The following is a 26,676-nucleotide window of genomic DNA, read 5'->3' as shown; positions in this document are numbered from 1 at the left end:
ACTGACATTTAGATGGCACTTTAATACACTATAAATTTCAATATTTCTTTCCACATCTTAACTGTTCTTTAAAATGAAGCAATTAAGCTCAGAAACGTTAATTAGCATAAAGTCACTTAATTCTTCCTCAAACTCATCTACCCATCACTGAATACACTAGAAACAGTAAAAAAAAAAAAAAGTGCATATGGTTCATCTAGAAAAAAAAAAGATAAAAGTAAACATAAAATATGTGTAAAGATATCTTTAACTACCGTCATGTAGAAAGAAATGTTTCTCATGTGTTAAGATCACCTGATTGCCAAGAGGGACACCCAAGATCCTAATATTTTTTAAATGACAAACTTCTTTCTGGTAACAACAGCCTTCTAAGAAACACAAGTTGTATTGCAAAGTTGTGTTCCCCAAAGTTGAAACTCTCCTACATATGTTAGAAAGAGTTGCACACACTAGAAAGAGATTCATATTCAATCAACACTGATTATTCTTGGGGCAAACCAGCAGACTTAACATTCCCAGTTCCAGGCTTCATTACTGAACATTTTCTATTGAAGACATGCTGTGTCCTGGAGAAGAGACACAGAGAAGTCACAGGACAACACAACTGCCTCAGCAGCTACGATGGATACCCAAGCACCTGACAATGTCGGCACCCAAGTCTAGCAAACGTAGCTACCTGGAATCCTTTCCAACCCAGTGGATGACTTATACACCTTCCTTTGATATTTGCAAGGGGAAAAAAAATCACACACTGCAATTTTCCCGCTCAATCTGAGGTCACACATGAGAAATTATTTGATATTTGGTGGTAAGATTTTTTAAATATATTCATTACATTTTGTTTATGGGTATTCAGCACACATTCAGTTTTCTGAAAAGTCAAATCATGTAATAAAGGCATCCAAAATAGTAGGAAGAAAACAACTCACTTGTGAAGTATTATACAAAATTTTCATCCCATTGGCATCAATAAATGCTTTTCTTCCCAACTTGATGTTTGTAACACTTTTTAAGCTCTGTAAAATTCCTTTTCGGACGAGCATGTTTCTATGCCGACTGTCATGGCGGTGCCAATCTACATAAATTGTTAAAAGCACTTGCACATATCCTCTGTCTACAGCTCTCCTGGCATTTGTTTCTTTAACAAAAGAAAATTGAGAAACAACATCTTTTAAATATCAAGAGAAGCAGTGGAAGAAATCAAATTACAAACATAACTTCAACATGATGAATTCTTACATTTATTTATTTCAAAAAAAATGGCAATCACAAATTTAAGTATTTTTTCTTCAAAAAAAAAGAAAAAAGAAAAAGAAAAAGAAGACCATTTCTAGAACATTTTCCCAAAACCAGCCCCTAAATTGCTTTGTGATATACAAATACCAAAAATCTCTCTATTAAAATTAGGGCTACATTTTAATAAACCAGTCTTTAGCTTGCTGGCTGTGAATACAATCTTGTTAAAAGCCACTACTGATTTCCTAACTTCAATTACAAGCATGTGTTCCCATTAACTTCATTGACTTGCACCCCCTTGCTGCAAATTTTGAGCTTTCACGAAAACTGACTGTTGTAATTATCCCTTAATTACCATATAAATATCCATGATATCACAATGCTAAATTATACACTCATTTATTAAATAAAAGGTAAAGAGCCTTACGTGATCAGAAAATAGTGCTTTCTCATTAAGATGTTCAATATATTGAAAACTTGACACTTTTTCGTAAATGGTCAGTTTTATTGGAATTGACCTAATTTTATTATTTTAAAGTATTTACATTTATAATTACTAACCAAAACACAGCAGCAAGGGACCCCTATCCTAGCCCTGCACCAAATCACTGTGTCATCCAGTACTACTTTGGGGACTAATTACAAGCAGCACAGGATAAAGTGCAATACCAACCTAGCTGAGGTTGACCAGTCAAAGGAATACAAATCTCTTCTTAATCTCAAACGTACCTATTGAATGTCCCCCTGGGTCTTGGCACTGATACTAAGAATAAAACAACAGCAGCGCTCTACTGATTTTAGTTTCCTGAAAGAATTCCAAAGCTGCTAACCCACGACCAAAACATAACACTGAGAGCAACTTAGTAATTCCCTCTCAGAACTTTGTGGGAGAAACTTACCAGGGAGAAGGCTTTCTTACATGAAATCATTAAAGTCTCTATTGTATCTAAGAATGAAGTTTTCTAAGGCTGTGGCTATCTACAACAGTTCCAATTGTTCTGACCACAAACACTTCATGAATTTTAAGTAAATAAATACTCTGTTTACACCAGTGAGACTACGGTAAGCCTTAGTTTGTAGACAAAGTGATCATTCTACTACAAACTTGGCGTGCTTCTGCCAGAATTCCCAGTAGCTCTAACTGGTATTTACGAGAAACACTAAAATTCTTGATTAAAGATCAAGTAAGAAACCAAGCCATAATTGAAACACGGTGCTTAGTGAATCTTAAAGGAAATACAAGAGAACTACCTGCAATCTGTAGTGAGTATAAGAAAACAGATCAGTAAAAGAATGCTTATGCATGTGTTCAGGGCAGCAAACTCCCAGTCTCTTCTTCCCTCTTTTACGTTAAATTCATCTTAGGTTAATCTCTAGGTTATGCTGGCTAATCCATATTCCAGCAATGGCAACTGAACATTTTCTGGATTCTTATTCTTTGCTTTGCACTTTACCACAATTATTAGTAGCCTCATTCTATCCTTTTAAGTCAAGTCTGTCCTCCCCTACACAAAACAAGGAAGGAATATTTTTTTTTAATAGCTGTGACTCCTCCAAAATAGCCATGGTTCACAAAAAACCTGCAAGATGTGCTGCTAAACATTATTTTGCTTTATCAAATTTTTATCCTATTTAGTGCAACACTCATTTAAAGCATGGGTGGGGACCAACCAGCCCACAGGCCATGTAAGGCTCAAGAAATCATTTGGTCTGCTTCTGCCAATGAATCTACTGCAGACAAATTTTTAACTTGATAATTTGTATGGTGCAGGAATGATGTTACAAATATCCAAATGGTCTTCAACAGGAAAAAGGGTGCACACCCCTGATGTAAGTCATTCTCAAAGCTCATTTTCAATCTAGATGCATTCAATAGGTATCTCTGGCTACCACCTTTTGAAGGAAGGCAGGGAGTAAGATAAAAATTTCTATAGAAAATCTAAGTGGATACCATATGTTTGTTTCATTTCAAGAATAAAATTACTACTTGATGACTCTAGAACAGAATACTAAAACCTAAAGTGACTCCCATTAATTTTTTTTAAATTCTTGAATTTTTAATTTTAAAAAATTAATAAGCCACTACTTTCTCAAATATCAGATTTCAACTAATTAATCATCCGCTACTATTCTAAAAACTAGGGTAACTCAAATTAAAAGCCAAGTTGGTCCCATTTTGAGCAGCTTTCTATGAACTGCCTATTATGTCGCCCTTCTGTGGGCAGTGAGAACCGCATGGAAACCGTCAACATAAATCCTTAAGACCAAATGTCATGTTTTCATAATGCAACAAAATGCTGATTATGTATATATTCTAAGGAATACTAATGAAAATTAGTGTTTAAAATAGTGATATTAAGCATCTTGGAAAGAAAAATACACAAATGTGAATTAACTCTTGTCAAAAAGTCCCATATCAGACACATCTACTCATGCTTTCATTTTGAAGATAAACAGTGATTTATTTTGTAAATGTATCAGATTAAATTGACAGTTACTTTTTCAACTTATACATATGTAGTTATGGTATAAACAATATTTCTAACAATAAGGTTTAACTTAAAATCATGGGTTATATATAGACAGTAGCTGTTCAACTTATTTCTCACGAATTTTCAACCTCATGTTGGCTTCATTTTAAAATATATATATACATATATATATATATATATATCATTTCCTATACTAGCTGGCTTTTATGTTTATACTAATGCAGATTTGGGAAATAAATGTTTGCATTATATAAACACACTGAATGGATTACAGCTCAATAATGACAAGAGTTATAACATCTATCAACTGCACTAGAATGCAAAAATCAACGTTGACATTAGGCTATCAGGAACCAGCTTTATTACTGTAAACTAAAACTACATTTCCAGTTTCTTTAATAGAATAAATAGAATGCCCAGAAAAATATCTAGTATTGCTAGTATTTAAAAACTTACTTGATTTTAGCAATGCAGCAAGAGTGTCTAAAGCAACCCTGTCAATATGAGAAAACACAAACAACAACAACACTAGTAAAATTAATCTACAATAGGAAATCCACACAATCTTTTCAGATAATTATCTCATTATCTATTCCAAAATTTATTCTTGTTAGCATCAATTGATCATGTTGTTTCTCTGTATACATTTCTCCCTTCAATGTGAAATTGGACACAAGGAAAAAAATAGAAATAGCATTAAAAACATAAGGAGGCAAAAAAATGAATGTGTATCAGAAGTTGGATAAATGGAAAAATTACCATATCTATATCTGACCCTGAGAGATTTCACAAAAGAACCATACTATCAGTAGGTCCTGATTAGCAAAAAAATTAAAACAAGTTTTAGCATAAATTAGGTTCAAAACTTTTACTTCTCATAAGTTGTTTTTTATCTGACTTTCTCTTCTATTCCTCATATTTTAGGTAATAATAACCAATTTAAGATGCTTTAGAATTTCCAAGTTTTAAAAGAGAAAAGCATGAACACTTGACAATTTTCAGCCACAAGACACTACAGAGCATAATGAGACTAATATATCACAAACACTACTGTCTCCTACAGTACAAATAGCCAAAAATATTTAAGAAGCTTGTACTTTATTGGAATGTAAGTATTCACTTAACATACAGTGAAATAGACTAGCTAATATTAACCAATTATAAAGCACATCTAATATCACTGTGAAGGATCTGTATTTAAGTTATTTTTTAAAGTGAGTTACTAAATAAAATAATACTTGGTTTCAGTAACTTTAAAAATGTAAGGCTACATACCTTACATTCAACAACTATAAGTAAGCTGCATTAAAATGTGTATGTTAACTCTTAGTAAGATATCAACTATGATTAATTTATAGTAAAAATATGTATGTCACCAAAATTAAGTATCTGGCTCAGCAGCATTTGTTGAATGCCTACTACATGCCCACAGCAGCAAGTTCTCCATGGGTATAAGAATCAGAATACAAACTTCTCTTTCCCACAGATAATTTTGCAATTTACAAAATGAAATAAAACAAGCATTTCTGTGGGGGTGGGGGGAAAACTAGCTCAAGAAATTAAAACCAAAAATCAGGCAATAAAGTAAAAGTTGCATACACTGGTGGTAAAGGACAGGTAGCATGACTAGAAACACTTAAAAGGTAATCAGCGCAACAATGGTTGAGACGAACACTGGTTCACAGCAAAACCTGTAACAATAAGCAAGGACCAAGCTCAGGGCAAGTAAGCACTCAAAACTTCCAGCAAACATAACTTCTTGGTTTTTTATTATTATTATTGATTACATTGCATTATGTGACACAGTTTTATAGGCACTGGGATTCCCCCCACCCCTCCCCAAACCCTCCCCCCATGGTGGATTCCTCTACCTCAGCAAGCATAACTTCTTCACAACTAAGCTTAGGTTGGTTCATAAGAACATTTACAAAATAAAAGACAGGTACATGGCTTTCAAAAATATTACCAACTGAATCCTATAACTTATTCTAAACAATATGAAGCATTGGCAATGCTGAGTTAAAAGCAAATGAAGATTAAGAAACAATCTACTCAGTTTTTATCACAGTGAATCATCAGTAGGAAACCTGTCAAACTTTTACAACCATGCAATAAAACGTAGAACTATAAAACTACTGGAATAAGGATAGCCCAAAACTGGTCATAATTAAACACAAAACTAAGTGGCTCTTTCAAATGAAACTATAGTTTCAGTGAAACTAAAATGGAAAAGAAAATTGTTCATTAAGACAATAAATGAGACCCTCCCATGAAGGTGATTGATTTATGTGTTCTCTAGTTTAATTCTTAAAACAATTTTCTGGCAAGGAAACTACAGATTTTAGCAGTCTCAGTCTCTCTCTCTCTTTCACACACACACACACACCTCAATGACAAGGGAGTTTCTCTCACTGACAAAGGAAATGAGAAACTAACAAATTTCAGTCTTCCTGTAAGATGGACTGGTGTGGCTTCCAGTGGTAAGCCTCCTCCTATAAGGTGAGCATCCCCTATCTGAGCCTCCAAGCCCTGGTTCAAGTTCAAGCTCCCTGCTGATGCACCTGGGAAAGCAGCAGACACCCACAGGGAAAACTTAGGTAGAGCTCAGGAGAGTTCTTGGTTGCATCCAGGAAGTGAACCAGCAGATGGCAAATCACTCCATCTCTCTGTTTCTCCCCTGCCACTCACCTTTTAAAAAGTAGACAAAATGGAAAAACTGTCTAACATACTGGAGAGTTAGTAATGAAATATCTGAAAGATAGATGCAAATGAAGCGGCTGCTACAATTGCTCCCACTTACTGCACTCACAGAGGCACCAAGCCATAGCATAGGAGGACAGAATCTACATGGGACTCCGACTCTAGCACCTGAATTATTTGATCTGGATAGAAAGACGAGAGCTCAGGGCAACACAGTTCACAGAGCACCCACAAAAATCAATAGACAAGGGCTCGGCGGCGTGGCCTGGTGGCTAAGGTCCTCGCCTTGATCCCATATGGCCGCTGGTTCTAATCCCGGCAGCTCCACTTCCTCTCTATCTCTCCTCCTCTCAGTATATCTGACTTTGTAATAAAAATAAAAAAATAAAATAAATCTTTAAAAAAAAATCAATAGACAAAACAAAAAAACCTGCACAGTCAGAGAAGCCCAGAGAGTTCCAGAGGGTTCTTCCGGAACACCCAGAATCACGGTGATCGGGACACTAACTCCCCAGACAGGGAAAAGCCACCTCATAGGCTCCGTGGATATCCAGGACTCATAGCACCTGTTTGCACCAGCTACCTGGAAACCTCAAAATCCAAGCGGTGCATGGCAGAGCATTCGGAAGGACTGTGCCTCCGCTGCGGTTAAAGCATCAGAGCAAAACCTGAGTGGGAGAACGGTGCTCTCGTCCCATCTGAAACACCCCAAAAGACTTCAAGAGAACTGATATATCCCGGGAACTTCACTGCTTCCCAGAACAAACCACAAGAACATTTACAGTAATACAAACATTTCCAGCACCAGCAAGGTGACATTTGTGGCACCCAATCAAAAACTTGCAGCCATGCAAAAAGAGAAGGAAATAAGACACAAAATAACAAGAGAAAAAAAAAACTAAAATTCACAACAATTACTGCCAAAACATTTGATGTGTTTCAGCAGCTACACATCTCGCCTGTCAAAGAAAGGTCATTTTCAAAAGTTATAACCAACAGTCACCACCAATGCAGCCAGTCCATTCCTCAATATCTACCCAGCAGTAACACTCACAGCGTCTTTGTAATCGCCAAAACAAAAGCAATCCAAACAACTTTAAAAACCAGACATACAAAGGACACTAGGGGCCTGGCGCTGTGGCCTAGCAGCTAAACTCCTCACCTTGAATGTGCCGGGATCCCATATGGGCACAGGCTCTAATCCCGGCAGCCCTGCTTCCCATCCAGCTCCCTGCTTGTGGCCTGGGAAAGCAGTTAAGGACAGCTCAAAGCCTTGGGACCCTGTACCCACGTGGGAGACACGGAAGAGCTCCTGGCTCCTGGCTTCAGATCAGCACAGCACGGGCCACTGTGGTCACTTAGGGAGTGAATCATCAGATGGAAGATATTTCTGTCTCTCCTTCTCTCCTCCATATGTATATCTAATCTTTGCTTTAAAATACTCTCGGAGGAAACAAGGCAAGAAAGAAAAGAAAACTGCAAAATGGCAGAATATCAATTACTGTTCAAGTCAGTTGACAGTTACAGATGAGCCTGTTACACTATTTTCTCTACTTCTACATAGCCTTAGAAAGTTCCTTGATGTAATAAGGAAGCAGGTACCTTGTATAAATTCTGATTCAAACTCTAAAGATACAGACGTTTTCAGAAATCTGGAAAAACCTGAAGACTAGATTTTAGATCATATTAATTAATAATTTGATTACATATGATTATAGTAAAATGGCCATTTTAGGTCCTTATTTGTAAGAGTTATGTAACTATAATATTTAATAAATTAATAATATTCAAAGGAAGTGTCTGGAATTTGCTTACAGAAATACACACACACACACACACACACACAAACTTCAATTTGCTTAAGAGAGCACCCTAGGAAAAACAAACAACAGTTCAAATAGGAAATAAATGAAATGAAGTAGAAAATGTTGATAGCTGCATACAATAAGCAATGAGTAATTCAACCAAAGCAAATAGTTTGATAGAATATCATATAAGTTATATTTCATGCACGTTTGCAAATTCCACAATTTGAAGTTTCAAATAACCTCTAATATAGGTTTTTTTTTATAAAGGTTTATTTAAAAAAAAATTGTTATTGGAAAGTCAGATATACAGAGAGGAGGAAAGACACAGAGGAAGATCTTCTGTCCATTAATTTACTCTCCAAGTGGCTGCAATGGCTGGAGCTGTGCCAACCCAAAGCCAGGAGTCAGGAGCCTCCTCCGCATCTCCCATGTGTTACAGGGTCCCAAGGTTTTGGGTCGTCCTTGACTGCTTCAGGCCACAAGCAGGGAGCTGAATGTAGTTTTAAAAATACTAAATATGAACAAATAACCGGAAGCGGAAGCCACTTTATTTACTGCAGTTGAACGGGTGAAAATATAGACACATTCACACACATAGGAGACAAAGACCGACATGACGGAAAAAACACACCAGTAAATTGAGGATGTATTTGGGTAATCGTGAGAATGAAGAAAATGGTCACTGAAAGCTGCCAAACTGGTTGGGAAATATAGTAGGCACTCAATAATGTTCCTGAGCAAATGATATGAGTTTTTCCTCTTATGCTCTTTAGAAATGTTCAAAGTGTAAATTTCTATAAACTACAGAATCAATAAATCTAAGACATGCTAATGTTGATGTGTATCTGAAGATCAAAAGCAGATCATGATAAAAGTCATGATTTAAGAACTAAGAAAGGATGCTAGATACAATTTAATTCGACCTGCTCATTGTACGTATCAGGATAATGATGTCCAGAATTAACAACAGATCTTTACTCACTTCATAACACTGGAATTCTTCTTACTAAATGGTCCGATGATTTTGAACATCAATTCCACAACTCCATTTTTCCCTAAAGACACCGAATTCACAGCTGTAAGGGAGATAAAAGGTGCAAAATGGTTAAAAAAAACTTCAATAACTAAAAATGTGTTTATCTGGTAATACTTAGCCAGAAATACATACAAATTGATGTGGATGAATGCAAATTCAGATCTCAAAGTTCATCGTAGCTAAGGTAGAATTCAGAGAAGATTTTTTTTCTTTTTTTAGATGGGAAATTTAAGCAAAATTTCAAAATACATTGCATAGAAAAAAATCATTAAGAAAACACTAGCTATTCTACTTGCTTCTTCAATAAATTTAACAAACTTCATTAAATGCCATCTCTGTCCACAAAGAACATGGGACACAAAGGCTGGCAGGAACAACGTCCAATAATCATGGACTCAACTTCCAAAACAGAGAGAGAGTTAGGCTTCTCGGGTTCCACCATGGAGACCCTAACCTAGGAGACAGAGGCAGTTCCAGGGCATGTGACAGCTGCGCTCTAAGCAGGAGTGTGACCCTAGGACAGCGGCTGGCCTTGGCGACGGTCTCTGCAGACAGGGGCAGCTGGACTACTGAACAGAGGCAAGGGACAGCGTGGTACAAGCTGCTACAGGCTATCAACACACATGCTATCGGACCAAGGGTGCGAAGACGAAGTACAAAATAAATTATCAAGAGTCCCTTCCAGCTAACAGGAAGTCAGCCAAAAGAAACAACAAATCGGATGTGTGTCTTATGCAGACCAGAGCTAGCAGGCCTCTACAGTAAACAGATCAGAGGGAAACCCAAGGTTGCGGGGTCCAGGTCAGGAGGTATTGAAGATATTAACTAATGGCAATAAGGCCAAAGGGGCAGCAATTGTAACATTTCAAAATGAATACCCAATAACCTAAGCAGAGAATTATGCCCATTGGTTTCAATTCTGAACATTTTTTTAAAAATTATGGGCAACCATATTCTAGCCTTCTAGTGTGAATTCAACAAAGCACCATCAAAAATGTACCCTTCAATGTTTTCTACTATAATCTTAATTTCCTAATTTGCATGTTTATTATCAATTTTTGGTTATATTTTCCTTTTTCCTCTTCTGTGATATTTTTAATCTACTAGTTTTATTTTTAAAAATCATTTTCTGTTTTTCTAATGTATCTTTTTCACTTTTTCCTTTCCTATATTTATAAGTATTGCACTGCTCTTACCTGCTTTGATTGGATATCTAAATCATTCACTTCCTTACACTCTTTTTCATTATAAAAATATTAATTATGTAAGTGTACAAGGTATTTTCCTCAAAGCACATCTTTCACCATATTAATGAAAGTACAGACACACACACACATACACACATCCCTGGCATTTTATGTTATTTTACCAAGACATTTATTGCGTAGTGAGAGAATGGGAAGGAAACCCTCCCTCATGGAGGTGAAGCTGAAACTGCTGCCTGGGAGTGTCCAGAGGCATGTGATCTGAGCTACCTCTGGGACCCCTCCCCACCTTCTCCAGAGACACGTGATCTGAGCTACCTCTGGGACCCCTCCCCACCTTCTCCAGAGACACGTGATCTGAGCTACCTCTGGGACCCCTCCCCACCTTCTCCAGAGACACGTGATCTGAGCTACCTCTGGGACCCCTCCCCACCTTCTCCAGAGACACGTGATCTGAGCTACCTCTGGGACCCCTCCCCACCTTCTCCAGAGACACGTGATCTGAGCTACCTCTGCGACCCCTCCCCACCTTCTCCAGAGACACGTGATCTGAGCTACCTCTGCGACCCCTCCCCACCTTCTCAGAGGCATGTGATCTGAGCTACCTCTGCGACCCCTCCCCACCTTCTCAGAGGCATGTGATCTGAGCTACCTCTGCGACCCCTCCCCACCTTCTCAGAGGCATGTGATCTGAGCTACCTCTGCGACCCCTCCCCACCTTCTCAGAGGCATGTGATCTGAGCTACCTCTGCGACCCCTCCCCACCTTCTCAGAGGCATGTGATCTGAGCTACCTCTGCGACCCCTCCCCACCTTCTCAGAGGCATGTGATCTGAGCTACCCCTGCGACCCCTCCCCACCTTCTCCACAAGCGCAGGCATGATCTGCTGCTCTACTCCACATTGAAGTTAATGAACTCAGTGTGACTATGCTCCCTACCCTCCTTCCTTCCCAGCTTTCCTCTCACCTGTGGGAAACGGGGATTTTCTAGCTGCCAACACCCTCAGGCCCTTGCACCTCCTTTCCACAGGCTCCCTCCTCATTTACCTCACCCCAGTTGAGAACAAACCTGGCAGTTTTCTGGGATGCTCCAGGTGATGTCAAGTCACCTTCTCAGCCCACATCACTTTTGCTGGGAATGGAGTTAGGAGCTACAACAAGTCATACCTATCCTGCTCTTTCTTTTTCCATAAGTTTAAAAAGTTCACAGTGTTAAGGTACTCTGAGATGTTCACTTTGCATAACTCCACAACACAGAATTAACTGAAAGGCCACTTAGACACTCACAGTTGGCAGAGTACACTCGTAAAAGCTGAAGGCAAGGTAAAACCAAGCGATGATTCTGCAAATTCTGCTTGACCAAATTCAGGGTGATATTCAGAGCCCCATTAATTCTAGCTTTCACTCCAAATTTTTTATCTGTGTAAGAGAAGAAAAATTAGGATTTATTCACATGTGAATTTTTAACAAAATGAAGATATCATAAAGCAAGAATGTCTTAAATTTCTATTGTGCTCTCATATTGTCAAATAAAATATTGATCGGAAATGATTAAAATTATAATCACATATTGAAAATACCTGAAACAATGTAGTGAAGGGCATGTAGGAGAGAGGTTAGGGTGGGAGAAAACAGTGGGAACAGCCCACCCTTAAGCCTGTTGCAAGTCAAAGGAAGAATGTAACTGACCCACTGCATATGTTCAGTCTGTTTATTGCAGCACATATCCTAGGAAAACCTTTACATAGCTGAGTAGAACAGTACATCCTTCTCAGTCCTATAGTAACAATTCTAAATCAACTTTAAAAACTAAACATTTTACATGGAAAATCTGGGATACCGACATCCCAAACTAGAGTTCCCGTGTTAGCTCCTCTCCTAAATCAGCTTCCTATTGATGTGCACCCTAGGAGGCAGACAGAATGGTCCAATGCTTGGGTCACTTGCCACCCATGAGAGAAACCCAGGTGGAGTTCCAGGCTCTTGGCGGCTTTAGCCTGGCCCAGCCCACACTGCTGACGGCATTAGGAGAGTGAACCAAAAAAATGCAAAATCAAACAATCATTCTGTCTTTCAAATAAAATGAAAATAAATAACCAGGAAGAAAGAATTCTAAGTAAAAAAAAAAAAAACAAAACTAAATATTCCTGTTGGAAATTTACTCTGACCTCTCAAGAGAAAAGAAAGGTTAGAAAATCGTTAACATAGAAAAAAATTCCTGTATGATGCTTTCAATGATATGAAAAATGGAAAACTAGGATAAATAGTAAAGAATGGCACAAAATTTTTTTCAAATATACAGGAAAAATGCAGATGCCTACAACTTGAACATTAAATACAGACAAGTACAAATTAAGTACATAAATATTTTAACTTCACGAAAACCAGAAGGTAAGTTATTTCTAATCAGAGAAGGAAACAGGAGGTGATATATAATGCAAAATAACAGTTTCTTACTTTAGTTTTCATTTTCACTTTTGGTAAAAGAAAAAAATCTCGAAAGTGAATCCTTATCCCTCAAACAAGATTCAAATAAAGAAACAGCCAACATATTTCTTTTTAGTAATTTGTTTTGAAAATCAGAGTGGAGGAGATAGAGGCAGAGATCTTCCATCTACTGATTCACTCCCCAGATGGTTGTAACGGCTGGCTCTGGGCCAGGTGGAAGCCAGCAGCCAGGAGCCAGGAACTTCTTTCAGGTCTCTCCCATGGATTACAGGGGCCCAAACACTTGGGTCATCTTCCACTACTCTCCCAGGCACATCAACAACGAGCCAGACTGGAAGTAGAGTACCCGGGACAAAAGTGGCACCCACTGCAAACAGTGGTTTTTCCTGCCAGCACCACAAAATTCTTAAATAACTGAATTTTTGTATATTTATTTCTTAAGACCCCACCAGGAAAATTAATATCCAATCAGTGTTACTTACCAGTTAAAACTGCCAACTAAATAATCAAAAGATGTGCATTGAATCTTCTTTTTCCTAATTATTTTATGACACAGTTTAATAGACACTGGGGTTCCCCACCACTCCCCTGAATCTTAAACTATGTAAATACACACTTTTCAGGATGGTATTTCAGCCAAATAAATTTTATTTAAAATTTAAAATTTATATGCTGGGGCTGGTAGAGTGCTGTGTCAAGCTAATTCTCTGGCCTGTTTCACTAGCATTCCATAGGAGTGCCATTTTCCTGTCCTGGCTAATCCACTTCTGGTCCAGCTCCCTACTAATGTCCTGGGAAAGCAGCAAAAGACGGCCCAAGCCTTTGGGCCCCTGAACACACATGGAAAACCCAGAAGAAACTCCTGGTTCCCACGTTCAGACTCAGCTTTGACCATGGCAGCCAAATTGGTAGTATAACAATGGATGGAAGATCCTCTCTCTCTCTCTCGCTCTCTCTCAATGTCTCTCTATATATAATTCTTTCAAGTAAAAAAAAATCATATGCATATGCCACAGGCAAAATTCTCACAATAATTCCGAGAGGTTGGGGACTCATTTAATCTTTGAACTTAGATTCCTGAGAGTCCATTTAAAAGATGTCTGCATCCATTAAGCTAACCAGGCCAGGCCATAGTCAGCAGCTTCATTAAGGTAGCAGGGGTCGAATAAGCTGGGCCCTCTTCTGCTGCTTCCTCAGGCACATGAGCAGGTAACTGAGTCAGAAACAGAGCAGCTGGGACAGGAACCAGCACTTACATGGAATGTAATTGGCAACAGCAGTTTAACACACTCTGCCACAAGGCCACTGGTTCCTCCTCTCTTGAAGGTTACTAGATAACTATACAAAGCATTCCATTACTAAAACCAGGAAAAAGCAGTAACAATTAGACTTATCTAAAGTGAGCAAATTAAAGGCAAAAGAATGAATTTTACAAAGATGATTCTAGAAGTTACAAAGATGGCCTAGACATTAAACCTTTACCTTTTGGTCCGATCTTTGCCAGAACTGAATGAATCTGTATCATTAACTCCTCATTTGGGGGAGATTCTTTGCTGGCATTCGTAAGCAATTGTAACAGTATTTGTGAACCACCTTTGCCAACTAAGAAACTTGCTCTTCGACCTCCACCTAAAAGTTAGAACAAATGCTTTTCATAATAAAAACCTTCCTACACGAGCTTATCACAATTTGTTAACGTTCCACAAATGTTCACAGTGCTGATTGAAAAAAAAGTGCTGATTACTAAAACAAATACTACCAATATCACTTTATTTCATTTACATGTGATGCAATACACAAAGAATAAACACATGACACCAAAATTATAAGTTAAATTTAGGCTCTTAAACATACTGTTCCTGGAGTATTTTGAGGAACACTTACAGACACCAAAAACAAAGTAACACCACAAGGAAGAGATTTCAGTGTCTCAATTCAGTATTCTGAAGAGCCCCTCCTCCGAACACCAGGAAATTCCACATAAAACACACATGAATGATACGTTATTGATGACTATTCACAAACAGAAATCAATCCGACAGTAACAAAAACTTACCAGCGGACACCAGCTCAACAAGAATGTTTAAGATATTAAGTGCAGTCTGAAGATCTTTCATGTTCTGAAACAAACAATTGATTTGTTTTATTAAGACTGTAATTTTGTGATTCCCAAATATTTTTTTTTCCACTTGTTGGGAACTGCCTATATTTTGTAAATGACTTTTTCTTAAAACAAATATATTTGAGCTTCTACTATTCTCATATATTCAGTTTCTTTCGACTGCCACTAAAAGTTTTTACAAATCATGTGAATTACTGCTTTCTTAGTGCAACAATATCGCAGGAGGAATTAATCTGACAATTGAACTCTTCATCCTTCTACCAAACAGGTAACAAAAACCAGGAAGGGCATTTGGCTCAGCAGTTCAGCTGCCGACAGCCCACATGGAATGCCTGGGTTCTACTTCGGCTTTCTTGCTGATGTACACCCTGGAAAGAGCAGGTAATGACTCAATCCTTGAATCTCTGTTTCAAACTGGTCCAGCCTCAGCTTTGCATCTGAAGAACAAGCAGATGGATAACTACGTCTCTATGTTTCTCTGTATTCACTCTCCCCATCAAACAAATAAAATCAAAAGCAAATAAATAAATAATGTAAGAGGCACTTGGCCTGGAGTGATGGCTTCACTGGCCAATCCTCCCCCTTGCACATGCCGGGATCCCACATGGATGCTGGTTTGTGTACCAGATGCTCCATCTTCCACCCAGCTCCCTCTTGTGGCCTGGGAAAGCAGCAGAGGATGACCCAAATCCTTGAGACCTGGAGGAGACTCCTGGCTCCTGGTGTCAAATTGGCTCAGTTCCGGCCATTCTGGCCATTTGGGTAGTGAACCAGCAGATGGAAGATCTTTCTCTCTGTCTCTACTTCTCTCTGTAAATCTGACTTTTCAATAAAAATAAATAAATCCTAAAAAATAATAATAGTAATGTAATAGGCACTAAGATGTATGTATGCCGACTCCCTCACAGAGGGCAATCATGCTAGTTTTGTGTCCTAATAATCCATTTACACAGACACTCAGGCACATTTACTTCATCAAATGGCTCTACCCATTGGAAACTAGTCTGTACTTTGACACTTTATATCTCGATCAATACATAACTTCCTTATCCTTTTTATGGGCGAAAAGGTAACTCCATTAAGCGAGGGATTCTCAAAAAGTTCACAGAAAACAGTAATTCCTCCATAAATATTTCTGGGTCTCCTCATCTGCCCATGCCCTTGTTCGTGTAACTTAATCATTTATCTTGCATGTTTAGGCTTTTCTCAATTTCCTGTTATTAAAATTTTTCAAAAAATAACTGCACATTTTTTTTATGTGATGAAGCACATTTGTTTCTGGGATAAATTCCTAGGTCAGAACTTATGGGCATTCACATAGACATATGTCACCAAACTGCTGCACATCATGTAATTTCCACGTCCATCAGCAATGGAATCTAACTGACAAAGCCTGGTCAACCCACTCCATGAGGTGAAAATGTATTTCAGTTATATTTCTCTTACTGGAAATGATGTTCAATCGCAAGTGACACTAGTTTTCTATTTCTGGGACCTGTCTATACATAACCATTACATACCTTTTTTGTTTTTGCATTGATTTGTAACTCTTCATAGGATAAAGAAAAATCCACGTGGGGCTGGCACTGCGGTGCAGTGGTTTTGTAAGGCGCCACCACTTGCAGCAATGGCACCCCATAAAGATCCCAGCCACCACACCTCCCATCCAGCTCCCCGCTAATGTGCCTGCAAAAGCAGTGGAGGATGGCCCAGGTTCCTGGAACCCTGCACCCATGTGGGAGACCCAGAAGAAGCCCCCGGCTCCTGGGTGTAGACTGGCCCAGTTCTGGAAATTTTGGCCTTTTAGTGAGTGAAGCAATTGATAAAAGATATATCTCTGTCATTTTGAATTTTAATCAATAAATAAATCTTTAAAAAAAAGAAAATATATGAGTTTTCCAATTAATAATGGTTTACACTCATGCATTTTTGTAGCTGAATTTATCGGTCTTTTCTTTTATGGCCCCTGTTTGTTGCATACATATAGAAGCTTCTTTGCTGTCAGGTTATTTTTTAAAATCGCCCAATGCTCCTCTAGTACTAAGAGTTTACTGTCCATATTTAACTACTGGTTCCATACAAAAAAAAAAAAAAAGAGGTAAAAACTCAATATTACGCCTTTCCAGACGGTTACTGATTTGCCCCAGGTCTACTTGTTAAGTAGGTCCTTTACTTATCTGAAACACTGCTTTCATTATGCAATATTTAATTCCCACCAGCATGTTAGTTTATTTTGGGATTTCTCTATTCTGTTATACTGTCCACTACTTACTAAACTATTTTAATCAATAAAGCTTTAAAATATTCCTTGATATTCAATAGGAGTTCCAACTTCACTTTTACAGAAATGTCCTTTTTCTAATTATTTTTCTTCCCATTTTAACTTCAGAAGCAAAACTCTTGGTTTCGTTAGTTTTTAATCTATCTATTTGAAAGGCAGAGTTGCAGAGACAAGAACAAAGAAATCTTCCATTCACTGGTTCATCCACCAGATGGCAGCCACAACCAGGTTGAGCTAGGCTGAAGCCAGGACTCAGCTGCTTCTTCCAGGTGTATCACATGGGAGGGACCCAATCACTTGATGTCATCTTCCGCTGCCTGTCCCAGGCACATGAGCAGGGAGCTAGAGTGGAAGTGGAGCCGCCCAGACTCAAATCCATGCCAGTAAAGGATGCTGGACCTGCAGGCACTGGCTTTACTGACATACAATGCCAGTCCCCAATTGTATTCCTACTGAGAAAGCCCTAGTTTTCTGCTAGGTGGTCTCAGGGCATGAGGGAACTGGCACTGGGGGCCAGTGGAATGGAGCAAGTCTGGGAGTCCCACACATGTTTAGGTCCTAGGCGGGTGGCAGTGGTGGTGGCATTAGGGCCATAGGATGGCATGCTGGCCTGGTGTGCTGGTGGACTTAGGGACTCATTAACATGCCTGGGTCCTGGATGGGCAGAGGGGTAGGGTCCCAGGCCAGCAATGTGCCAGAGGTCTGGATCTGGAATCCCAGATGGGCAGGCAGTGCTTCAGGCCAGCACACCTCCCCAACAGAAGACAGGGCTGAGGAACCCATGAGCTCATGGTAATGGGGGTTTGGGATTGATCAGGGAAGGAGGTATGGGATGTGTAGCAGGGAGGACTACTGAGGGAGTACATTATAGGTAAGGGATGACTTCTGGGGGACTTCTACCAACATGGCCACTGTATTTGCAGATAATTAAGGAAGCTGAGACCCAGAGGTTTCAAGGAGGCAAACTGAAGGATCTTTCTGGTTAGATCAATGCACCTACCCACATGGGAGACCTGAGTTGGGCTAGTTAGCATTGACCACCTCACAGCAGTGCACATGAAAGCTAGAACCAGAGGCCTACTTGGTAAGGCTAGACAATAGTACCCACCAATGAGTGCTGGAACAGGGGATGGGTAAATCAGGCTGGGCCATGCCACTAACCAGCACACGACAAAGCCAGGACTGAGGGCAGATTCTAAGAATATGTGGGCTCGTCCCTATGAGACTGTACTATCCCCTGGTTTGCTCAAGAGTTGGAGGTATCGACAGACCAAACTAGGTATAACCATGAATTCTCCAACACTCATGGATACCAGGGTTCAGAACAGGCCAGGCTGGTCCAGGCTAGTCCACATGTGTCCACCTGCAGACACATCCAAAAACTGGGTTGGGGCAGGCCAGGCCACAATATCCATCAGTACACACAAAGGCCAACACTGGGGGGTGGAGTATACTGGGTAAGGGCCTAAAAGCTACTGGCATGCATGAGATCTGGGTATGGTATAGAAACTAGGGAAATCTCCTGGTGGACAGAAGCCCCCACTGATGAACACACGAGTCAGGGCTGAGCGTTAGTCAGGCCAGGCAAGGCTGTTCCACTTGTTAGCAGGTATGTGGATTGGTTCTGGGACAGGTGTGGACTAGACAGGGCCAGGCCAAACAGTAGCACACTGGCATGTGCAGGATCTAGGATATAGGCCATGTGGGCTAGGCTAGGTTCTCATACCTACTGGTTTTCGTGAGAGCCAGGGATGGGGGCAGACAGGGCAGGGCTAAGCTACAGTACCCACCAGTGAGAGCTGGGACTGCAGGCTGCAGTATCTAATATAATAGCCAAAATAGGGATGGGCTATGCTGGGTTGGGTCAGAAAAACCACCGGCATGCGCAAGATCTGTGGTTGGGAACAGGCCAAGTAAGGAAGTTAAGGGATGTCCTGGCTGGGCTGCGGTTCTCACTGGTGAGCGTAATAGCAGGAATAGAGGCGGTGAACAGGGCTAGACATGGCTGTAGCATGGGTGTGGACTGGGTCTGAGTGTACAAGACTGGTCTAGGTTCAGTATTCACTGTGCTCACAAGAGTTAAAGTGGGTATAGAACAGGCTGGGCTAGGTCTTGGCACCCACTGAGCCATGTGAAAGCTGGGTTTGGGGATAGGCCAGGCAGTGCTGCACTGTAGCACCCAATAGTAAGAGCCAGAATGGGTGAGGGCTGGTCAGACAGAGCCACTGTAAGTCCCAGGACATGTGGTGGGCCAAGTCAGGTTGGGCCAAGAAACTACCAGCGTGCGCAGGATCTGTGACTGTGAGGTAACCTGATAGAGGAACTTGAGGAACTCCTATATCAGGATGCAGTCCCTGCAGGTGAGTACAAGAATCAAGGCTCTGGGGCCCGGCGACGTGGCCTAGCGGCTAAAGTCCTCACCTTGAACGCCCCGGGATCCCATATGGGCGCCAGTTCTAGTCCTGGCAGCTCCACTTCCCATCCAGCTCCCTGCTTGTGGCCTGGGAAAGCAGTCGAGGACGGCCCAAAGCTTTGGGACCCTGCACCCGCGTGGGAGACCCGGAAGAGGTTCCTGGTTCCCAGCTTTGGATTGGCGCGCACCAACCCGTTGCGGTCACTTGGGGAGTGAAAACATCAGATGGAAGATCTTCCTCTCTGTCTCTCCTCCTCTCTGTATATCCGGCTTTCCAATAATAATAAATCTTTAAAAATAATAATAATAAAAATAAATTAAAAAAAAGAATCATGGCTGGGAGCAGCCCAGACCAGGCCAGGTTACAGTACCAGCCAGTATATGTGGTGCTCAGGTCTAGGAGCAGCCCAGAATGGGCCAGTCCATAATATCCACTGGCAGACATGAGATCCAGGACAGGGTGCAGGACAGGCTGAGTTGAGCAGCTACACCAGCCAGTTCACATTACAGGCCAGGACTGGGGACTGGCTGGGCTAGGAAAAGCCATACCACCCACCAGCATGAGGTGGAAATGGAGGCAGATCAGGCCTAGTCAGGCTACAGCACCCACCGGTGAATTCCGAGGCAAGGAGGTTCATGCAAGTTTGGGCTGCAGCACGCACCAGAACACGTAAGAACCAAGATGGGGGCGGGGGGGGGGGGGGAGAAAGGGTTGTGAGCCTAATAGGAGAGTGTGGGGGCTCCGCTGCTAGGTCACTTCTCCCACTGGGGAGTGTGAGAACTGGGACTTGGAGCAGACAAGGCTAGGAAACAAAATCCACTGGCTTCCATGTGAGCAGGGTTAGGAGGAGAGTCAGGCTGCACTAAGTGACCATATCCACTGGTGCAGGCAGGAACCAGAGGAAATGCAGGCTGGATGGCTTTTGTTACAGCATCAGCTGGCAAGTGCTGTGACTGAGGGCAAATCCTGTCATGGCAGACCCCAGTACCACCTGGAAAGTGCAAGATCCAGGACTAGGAGAGGGCCTAGTAGGGAAATTGTGGCCATCCCTCTATGGGCAGCAGCTCCCACTAGAGAGCATGAGAACCAGGGCTGCAGGCAGGCCTGGCTGAAGCTCCCACCAGCATAACAATAGACTGGATAGTGGGGTTGGCCGGGCTGAGCTAGTATACAGTACCTATTAATGCATGTAAGCACCAAATGGGATGCAGGAAGTGTTTTGTGTTAACCAGTCCTCAGCAGTCTATGGATCAGCCTGCTGCACATACTGGCATGTGTAGGAACTGAGGCTGGGGACAGGTCTGGTGGGGGCTTAGAGGGGTTGTTCCGACTAGGCTGCAGTTCCCACTGGTGTCATGAGGGCTGAGTGTGTTGTGGACAGGGTTGGGCTGGGCTGCATCATGCAATGGCTTGCATATGAGATGGAGCTAGAGAAAAACTGACTGGGCAACTACAACCACCGGTGTGTACAGGCTAAATGGGTAATGGACCAACTAGATCCTGCACTGCGCTGTCACAAAGGAGTCAGCACTGGGGTCACTTCTGGTGATGTTTCTTTGGGGGACACCCTCCAACTGGAACGATGGTCTCAAAACTCCAACCATGGGGAAAATCACAGGATCTGTGGTCTGACTATGGAGTGCCATGCTCAGAACTGGGCCTCTTCGGTTGCTAAAGCCTGTGCGGTAGACAGCATGCCCAGATGCACGTGGAGGACACGACAGATTTTTGAAGCCTGCAGAGAATATCTAGTACCATGGAGGGCAGAACAAATCGGAACAACTCTCCCAGCCAAACGCTGACAGCAAGTAACTAGATGAGTGGAGACTCCAAGGTGGACTATATCAGTCAAGGGACCTTGGCAGGATTTCCTCAACCTTGGAACAGTGTAATCAATAGCATCTCAGAACTACTCAAACCACTTGTGCAGTGCCCTTGGAACATGTTCCACGCTGAGGACCACAGGATGACACTGAGTGGCCATCCCACATCCCCGGGCACTGATGCAGTTAGGCTTCTGAGAGCGGCCCTCTCCCATTTTCTCCTCCTTTCCTCCAGACACAAGAAGGGAGAAAAAGGAAACAGCTGTCTCAATCACTTTCCCTCATTACTTGACTTTACCCACCCTTATCTGTGGCCACATGGGTGAGCATCCTTCTCCACTATGTAAACATGACCAAAAATAAGAGAGAGAGAGAGAGAGAGAGAGAGAGAGAGAGAGAGAGAGAGAGAGATGAATGCTTTAAACTGCCAGATCATTTATGGCAATCCAGCTGCCTGCTAATGGGCCTAACGAAAGCAGCAGAGGGGACCCTGCCACCCATATGGAAGCCCTAAAAGAAGCTCCAGGCTCCTGGTTTCAGCCCTGCTCAGCCCTGGTTATTGTAGCCATCTGCAAAATGAACAAGCAGATGAAAATTTTTCTCTGACCCTCTCCTTGCCTTACTCTATTAACTTTTTCAAATACATAAATAAATCTTATCAATTATCAAATATAACACACTCAACTAATATTAGTAAAATAAATCATGAATATATATCAACTGATAAGCATTCCCAATATCTATCACTTATTATCTTCTACTAACTGGAATGGCATTAAGATTAAACTTTACGATTTAACCATACTCATGGGGAACTACACCAAATAACAATTTAAAACATAGACTTTCATTCATTTGCTTTATCTCTAAGAAAAAATGTTGTAGGACCCGGCGCAATGGCCTAGAGGCTAAAGTCCTCGCCTTGAATGCACTGGGATCCCATATGGGCTCCAGTTCTAAACCCGGCAGCTCCACTTCCCATCCAGCTCCCTGCTTGTGGCCTGGGAAAGCAGTCGAGGACAGCCCAAAGCCTTAGGACCCTGCACCCATGTGGGAGACCTGGAGAAAGTTCCTGGCTCCTGACTTTAGATAAGCACAGCACCGGCCATTGCACTAACTTGGGGAGTGAATCACTGGATGGAAGATCTTCCTCCCTGTCTCTCCTCCTCTCTATATATATGACTTTGTGATGAAAATAAAATAAATCTTTAAAAAGAAAAATGTTATATTTCTTGTATGTGCACACACAAAAAATATATGAGGTCATTTCCCCCTTTAGCATTGCTTCATATCAACAGTTTCACATTTAAAGTGCATAGTGATTTACCTCTAAGGTGGTTAGCAGAACCTCCATTCCTGTAGAGCCTTTGGCCGTCATCTCTCTCCTCGTTTTTTCTGAAAAACAGAAAACAACTTGTCCTCAAACATCAACCCAGAAAGAATATACACAATTTTGTTATACATAGCTAAGACATAATCAGCAAGTCTACATTTTCCTAGATGTTCCTTCTTCAGATGGTGCTGAGTCTACGCTCTGTGGACCTCTAGATTTCAATTAACAAGACCTTCCTTGCAGTTCACTTTCCTGGCATCCCCATCAGGGAATGGCAAGTCTCTAAGACTCCATCTAGAATTTTACAGCTGATGATACAGTACAACTGTCAGAACCGGAAGGGAGATAAAAATCATGGTAAGCTCCTTTCTTCATCTTCATGAGTACAGCTAGAAACAGTGAACCAAGATAAAGGAAAACAAAAATTTAACACTGTTGTTAAAGGTTCCGATAGTGTTAGTACTGTTTAAGAATTCTAGAATCAAGCAAAACTTACCACCAGGAGGAAGGAGAGTCTAACGGAGACCAGAGTACACAAATGATCCATTCCCTCACACTGGGATTGGGAGTGGGGAAGCACACACACACAAAAAAAAAAAAAAAAAAAAAAAAGAAGAAAGAAAATCTGTTTCCATTATTTAAGGGTTCCTAGAGCTTCTTTTTAATTCTTCTTTAATTAACAAAAGAAAAACTGATCACAGGCCAACATTCCACCTACTTTGCCTATATTATTTCAAACATACTTTAATGCTCTGGGGAAAAAATTACTCTTTTCAATGGATCAAAAATCTACAAAATCAACAGGTAAATTAAAATGTGATTTTTTTCTTTTTTTTAGAGATTTACTTATTTTTTTATATATTTTTATTAATATTTAGCATTATGTGACAGTTTCATAGGCTCTGGGAATCCCCCTCCCCCTCCCCTGGTGGATTCCTCCACCTTGATGCAGCATTACAGTTCAAATTCAAACAAGATTCTTTCCTTGCAAACATATACCAAGCATGGAGTCCAGCTACTTATTGTCCAGATGGGTTGAACAGTTTCTTGGGGAGACCATTTCTGGTCCGAAGTCAGAGCTGGTATAATATCATCGCAGTCAATTAAGAGTCCCAATATAACATCAACAGCAATTTGCAATATTATGGAATTGACATGGTTTTGAGTAACTAGTATGTTAAAAAAAAAAAAAAACAAGTCCTCACCACAACCTATGATTACCTCATTGACATCTCAATTTTAGTTTATATACAGGACCGGACCGGCTGCTATATACCTTAAAATGGCTATAGGGTACCATTCAGCTGTCTCGTGTCTGTTTCATTTTAGTATTTAGCCATTTGTTGTGTTGAAGTATAATTTTGTTGATCTTGGCAGATTTTGGGATAGAGATTTACTTATTTTTATTACGGAGTCAGATATACAGAGAGGAGGAGACGGAGAGGAAGATCTTCCGTCCGATGATTCACTCCCCAAGTGACCGCAACGGCCGGTGCTGCGCCAATCCAAAGCCGGGAACCAGGAACCTCTTCTGGGTCTCCCACATGGGTGCAGGGTCCCAAGGCTTTGGGCTATCCTCGACTGCTTTCCCAGGCCACAAGCAGAGAGCTGGATGGGAAGTGGAGCTGCCAGAATTAGAACCGGCGCCCATATGGTATCCCAGGACGTTCAAGGTGAGGACTTTAGCCACTAGGCCACGTCGCCAGGCCCTAAAACGTGTTTCTTAACACATTCACATAATACAGAAGTTACAACAAGAAGAAACAAGGAATTTTCTAATATTTTTATTATTATTTCTGTAATTTTGAATTTTACGATACAATTCCACAGCATCTGGGATTTTCCCACCCCTTCCCCAAATTCACACCTTCTGACTGATTTTGCCCATATTTTTACAATAGCACAGTCCTTCATATGCAGTCATAAGTCCATCAGTCTGTTAATTAAGTGTATCCTGACATTGCTGCTACAGACAACGTCAGACAGTCCAGCATCCTAAATGTAAAGATAAATCCAACAATTTCATTGGGAGTCCATCTTTAATCTGGAAGTAGAGATGCATACTGCATTCTATCTTCACATATAGACATGAGAGTCTCTATTACACCTACACTATACATTCCCTTAAATGAGATGCCACGAAACAAAGTCAACAACAGGAATGAAGTTAAAACAAAAAATTTACAGCAGCATGGAGTCAAACAACACATCACTGAATGAGCAACACGTTACTGGAGAAATAAAAACAAAAAGCCTCTTTCGTAAAACGATGTTACTGAGTAATCCACAAGCTAGCAAAGAATTCAACAAGATAAAAAAAAACTGTGTGTTAAGAAATGAAAATAAAAACAAAAACATCAAAATACATCAGCAGCAGCAAAAAAAAAAGTATAGAAAGGGTTATTGATCATACAATTTGCAAGAAGGCTGCCTTATGTCAGAGAAATATACGATATTTGTCCTTTGGGGACTGACGTATTTCACTGACCACAGGAGGCCTCTAGCTGGGAACATTTGGTTGCAAATGCTAGAATTCCTTTTTAATGGCTGAGTAGTATTCCATGAGTAGATGTACCACAGTTTCTTTATCCACCCCTCTTTGGATGGACATCTCGGTTGTTTCCACTTCTTTGCTATTGTGGAGTGTGTTGCTGTAAATACAGGATTACAGATCCCCTTCTCATACGCAGATTTCATTTCCTTTGCATATACCCAGAAGTGGGACAGCTGGGTCATACAGCAGGTCAACTTTCAGTTCTCTAAGTACTCTCCATACTGACTTCCACAGTGGTTGTACTGACCTCCACTCTCACCAACAGTGAAGGAGGGTGCCTTTCTCCCCACATCCACACCAGCAGGTGTTGTTAGTAGAGTTCTGAATGTAAGTCAATCTCACTGGAGGTAGGTGAACCACAATGTGCTTTCATTTGTACTTCCTTGACAGCCAGGGAGCCTGAGCATCTTTTCATGTCTATTAGCCATCTGAATCTGTTCTTCTGAAAAAATGTCTGCTCATTTCCTTTACCCATTTCTTCACAGGGTTGTTTTGCTACCACTGAATGTCTGAAGCGCTTTGTAAATCCTGGATATTAGTGCCCCATCACTCGTGTAGTGTGCAAAGATTTTCTCCCATTCCATTGGTTGCTTCTTCACTTTCTTGATTGTCTTTGCTGTACAGAAGCTTTTTAGTTTGATATAGTCCGACTTGTTTGTTTTGGCTTTGACTTCCTCTGCTTTTGGTAACTTTTCTAAGAAGTCTTTCCCTGTTCCTATATCTTGGAGAGTGCTTCCTTGTTCTCCTTTAATAGTTTGATGGTTTCTGAGTGCAGATTTTGGTCCTTGATCCATTTAGAGCTGATTTTTGTATAAGGTGACAGGTGGTGCCTTGCTTCTTAATTCTGCAAGCTGCTATCTAATTTTCCCAACAGCATCTCTTGAATAGACCAGGCTTTTCCCCTGGATTGTTTTCAGCTTTCTTGTCAAAGATTAGTAGGCTGCACATGTGTGGACTCCCTTCTGGGGTTTCTATTCTGTTATACTGATCTTCTCTGTTTATGTACCAGTACCAGACTGTTTTCATGACCACTGTTCTGTAGTATGTCTTGAGGTCTGGAATTGTGATTCCTCCAGCTTGACTTTTTATTCTTCAGGATAGCTTTGGCTATCTGTGTTCTCTTGTGCTTTCAGATGAACTTTTGTATCTTCTATTTCTGAGAAGAATGTTGTTGGGATTTTGGTTGGAATTTTAACAGAAATGTTATTAAAGTACTGCTGTTAAA

General features: G+C 40.8%; 1 protein-coding gene across 6 annotated transcripts in view; it reads right to left on the bottom strand.

Annotated features, from left to right (window-relative positions):
• Window positions 1-26,676, bottom strand: part of AGTPBP1 (ATP/GTP binding carboxypeptidase 1) — a 180,809-nt gene that overhangs the window by 92,623 nt on the left and 61,510 nt on the right. For 5 of the 6 annotated variants that reach the window (XM_058672392.1, XM_058672394.1, XM_058672393.1 and 2 more), the window contains exons 4-10: window positions 22,892-22,959; window positions 14,981-15,044; window positions 14,407-14,553; window positions 11,764-11,895; window positions 9,219-9,312; window positions 4,185-4,222; window positions 930-1,138 (exon numbers count right to left, since the gene is read on the bottom strand). In XM_058672392.1, coding sequence (XP_058528375.1) covers window positions 930-1,138; window positions 4,185-4,222; window positions 9,219-9,312; window positions 11,764-11,895; window positions 14,407-14,553; window positions 14,981-15,044; window positions 22,892-22,959 — 752 coding nt within the window. The remainder of the gene's footprint in view (window positions 1-929; window positions 1,139-4,184; window positions 4,223-9,218; window positions 9,313-11,763; window positions 11,896-14,406; window positions 14,554-14,980; window positions 15,045-22,891; window positions 22,960-26,676) is intronic. The other variant, XM_058672396.1, reaches the window with a different exon arrangement.

This window comes from Ochotona princeps, chromosome 14 (assembly GCF_030435755.1).
Source record: "Ochotona princeps isolate mOchPri1 chromosome 14, mOchPri1.hap1, whole genome shotgun sequence".
NCBI classification, from domain to species: Eukaryota; Metazoa; Chordata; class Mammalia; order Lagomorpha; family Ochotonidae; genus Ochotona; species Ochotona princeps.
This window is presented reverse-complemented; position numbering and strand designations above follow the sequence as displayed.